Source organism: Pyxicephalus adspersus, chromosome 6 (assembly GCF_032062135.1).
Source record: "Pyxicephalus adspersus chromosome 6, UCB_Pads_2.0, whole genome shotgun sequence".
NCBI lineage: Eukaryota > Metazoa > Chordata > Amphibia > Anura > Pyxicephalidae > Pyxicephalus > Pyxicephalus adspersus.
In genome coordinates, this window is record NC_092863.1 from 65853184 (window position 1) to 65856972 (window position 3789).

The following is a 3789-nucleotide window of genomic DNA, read 5'->3' on the forward strand; positions in this document are numbered from 1 at the left end:
TCCCCATATCTTGAAATTCTTTAAAGCTGGGGGGCTGCAATTGTAGTAATTAGTATCAATGGGAGTCCCCTGTACAGCCTGAAAATTACAAGTCATTGTGACATACATATTAGGAGATATGGAGGTTTGTACACAGAGAGCTATGAGGATGCAGAATGACATGCAGACTTTATACACAGCTCTTTATCTCACAGCTTTTTTTAAATAGAAATCCGAGCTCGTGCTATGAGATGGGGGCGGGGCTGCCTGTGTCTCCTTCACATGAAGGCTGAACTGTGTGTGCTCACCTCTCATCCCAGCAGCAATCCTCTTGACGGATGACACAGAGCACAGAGCAGCCTGAGATCCATGCACAGGATGAGAGCTGCGAGGAGCGCTGGGCGGGATATTCAAAGCAGCCGGGCGGAGCAACCGGCTAAAAACCCTCTGGGGAGAACTATGTAGTAAAAGGCAGCCCTTAACCCGCTGTGGCTGCTTAATCTCTAATTAGATGAAGTCTTTATAGTTCTGGAATCAACACACCCTTTGGTAAAGCCAGCTGGATGACTCAGATAATGTTTGAGTAGTTTCTAGTCACCGCTATATGGGGGCATTCTTTTGACTGGCCACCAATGTTTTCCCCAACCAAACTTCGAATAATTTGTTTAAGCCGAGGGACCTGAAAACTATTTTAAGGGTTTCTTATGGATAAAAAGTGAAGAGCAGCTGCTGCAAGGTTACACCTTTTATACAGGATATTAGAAGCTAGTTTTAAAGCTAGACAAGATACACAAACATAAACTGCCACCAATTAATAAAACATAAATACAATGTTTTATTCAATCGTCAATTGACGTTTATACAAAGGAAGTTACTAACCAACAAAATAGAACATCACCATTGTGTTAAGGCTGATTAAAAAAAAACTTCTTGGCTCGCCGAAATATAAATCAATGTATAGTAACTTTGTTTTCTAATGACATGATGACTAAATATTTGTACATTTTCACTGTTCAGTATTGTGGTACGCAGGCAGCTTGAGCACTAAAAATGTTAAATGTAAATTTCTGTCAAAATTATCAACCATTATGACAAAAGAAATTAAATTTGTTGTGTGACAAACTGCCAGCTCCCATCCATTTGTACTTTGGTAGGAAAACAATAATACATTTTATCTGAGGTGAGAGGGTGGTAGTGGATAAATGAACTATGTAACTCTGGCCAATTTTGTTCCAAGCATTATCAGGTGTTTTGGACTAAGTCGGCAGACCTGTATGAGACATGTGAATAACTTGTAGAATGTATTGCCGAGACTGGAGATGTGGATCTGTGTTGTTTATGTGAACATTGTTGTCATGCAGCAATCTCTGGAAAGCCGATTGTTGCCTCCCTCCATCTACGTAAGTCCATCACTTCTTCTTTTTCTTGCTCTTCTTGCCACCTTCTCCTTGCTGGACTGTCTGATCTCCTCCTCCAGTTTTCTGTGTCCGTGTTTTCAGCTTGGGGATCTCCTCTGCCACACGCAGCATTACAGCTTTTCCTTCAAACAAAAGAAAAGACTGTGAAGGGGGCTGCAAATTCTGTCCATGGCTTTCTATTAAACTGCACCGGATGCATGTTCATCTGGAAGCCAAAACTGCTGGCTAAAAAGTTGTCACTGAAACATCTGCCTGACAGGAAGGTGGCTGCCATGTCCGTTTGTACATTTCACTGCTACCTGTCCAGATTCCCTAAATATTATATCAACCCCAAAGAAAACAAACACTTCCTAATATGACTTACGAATAGGATAGCATATCACTAAATTGAATGGTAAGTGATAAAAAATAAACAAATTAACAGGTGGAATTTACCAGTACATAACATAAGTAAAATAACATAGTAAGGTGAAGTGCTGTAGAATATTACATGTAAAACTCTATAAAATGGTTATATAGAGTACACAGGTAAGAGAAGGATTTAATGCAAATGTGACAGATAATGCAGAAAAATTCTCTACTGGGGGTTTTCACACACAGACAGGATCATTCCTATATCACAGAATAAGGCAACACAAGATTATCCTTAAACTAATCCAACACTGTGCCCATAAAAACTAACAACTCTTGTAACTCTACATGGTCTTCATATGTTAAACATAAAAAGCAAATCTATTTCTACTACTTTCCAATGGAAAAGGTTAACAAGAAAGTACTACAACCATAAAATCAGCAATGTATCTTTTTCTTTTGGAAACCCAATGTGAGAAATGGACTTTATAAAAAAAGGAAGAAATATAAAGGTAATGTGTTTTTATTTTTACATTTGAGTAAAGAACAATCAAGACCACTGATCTGGTTTTTATGGATGTGTCCTGTTGTCCCCTTTACTTCCCGTTCTAAAGACACAGGAGCAAGTTAAAGAACATTACTCCAAAATGTGGGGATATCCCTTGTGACTGGACAATTGTTCCCAATAATTCCCCTTCACTTACAAAAAAAAGTCCCTTTTACAAATAAATCAGGTTGTGGCTATTGTTTTATCTCAGGTCACAACATGTACTCAGTGAAATACCATTTAGTTTTACCTAAAGAAATCAAAGAATAAGGATCTAAAAATAGGAAAGAATTTTCAAAAGGACAGACCAACGTGCAAATTTAGTGTATTTGGTAAATCTTTTACTTACTTGACTGAAGCTTCTCCACACATGGTGTGCCGTCTTCATTGTTTAGCTGTACACGCACTCTGCCCCTGTACTGTATGTCCCGGTTCCACTCACGTGTGTACATCTTGTCTGCCTGTACACACAAAGTTAACATTAGAATGGGTAGGGAATATGTAATAAAAATCATCAATAATGATTAAATAAAACGTCACCTCGATGATGGCATTTAGCTTGTTTGCACGACATACATCTGCAATTTCCGTACAAGTAGGATTTTGTACAGCCTGAGAGAAAAAAAAATAACAGAAGTGGTCAAAGTGCTACTGAATGTTACAAAAGTGTTGGCCATGTTCAACCTGGGTTTAGGTGTTTTTTTTTGTTTGTTTTGTTTTTAGTGAAGGAGCAAGAAGTGAAATTTGAATGATGTTTTCATAAGAACAGCTTTTAAGATTGTGATTAGGTGGTCAAAACTGAGATTTGTTGTCCACAGCATTTACTTTCAACAACTCACTCTGCTACTTTAAATTTTTAATTTCACTACAATATGATGTAAAGAATAAAGCTGACATTAACCAATGAAAACATCCCAGTCCAAACGTATTTAACCCCTCTAGCAGGAATCCTGAGTGTGACTCGGGGTGGACTTCACTTGCAAAAAGCAGTAACCCCGATCTCGGGGTAAGTTTAGAAGCCCCCCTTACCTGTGCCCCGTGCGTTCCAGCGGCAATCTAATGATCCCACTCTGATGCTGGGACGTTTCTGAATTACGAGGCATGGCCGGGCAGGAAATTTAAAAGCAGATTACCCAGTAATTTGCTTTTGAATACCACCTGGGGTCCCGGCCACGCTGCTGCTCGCATCAGCAGTTAGATGCAAACCACAATGCAGGACTTCTGCATTGTGCATCACATCTAACTGCTCATGTAAGCAGCAATAGTAAATTCTGGGGGTGGTGCCAGCGGGAAATCACTGCTGGCACCACCCCCAGAATTTACTATTGCTGGGGGGGCGGGCAGGAAATTTTAAAGCAAATTACAATGTAATCGGCTTTTAAGTGGTTTTTACAGTAAAAAAACACCACACAACATATAATAAAAATAAAAGTACATATTTTAGTGCACCAAACATCATTGCCCAATTCCCCGATTTACATTTTGCCCATTATC

General features: G+C 39.2%; 1 protein-coding gene across 1 annotated transcript in view; it reads right to left on the minus strand.

Annotated features, from left to right (window-relative positions):
- Positions 1-790: 790 nt before the first annotated feature.
- SRP19 (signal recognition particle 19) overlaps positions 791-3789 on the minus strand; it is a 7182-nt gene continuing 4183 nt past the window's right edge. The window contains exons 4-6 of the mRNA XM_072416091.1: positions 2836-2907; positions 2645-2756; positions 791-1519 (exon numbers count right to left, since the gene is read on the minus strand). Of these exons, the coding sequence (XP_072272192.1) occupies positions 1389-1519; positions 2645-2756; positions 2836-2907 (315 nt within the window). The 3' untranslated portion in view covers positions 791-1388. The remainder of the gene's footprint in view (positions 1520-2644; positions 2757-2835; positions 2908-3789) is intronic.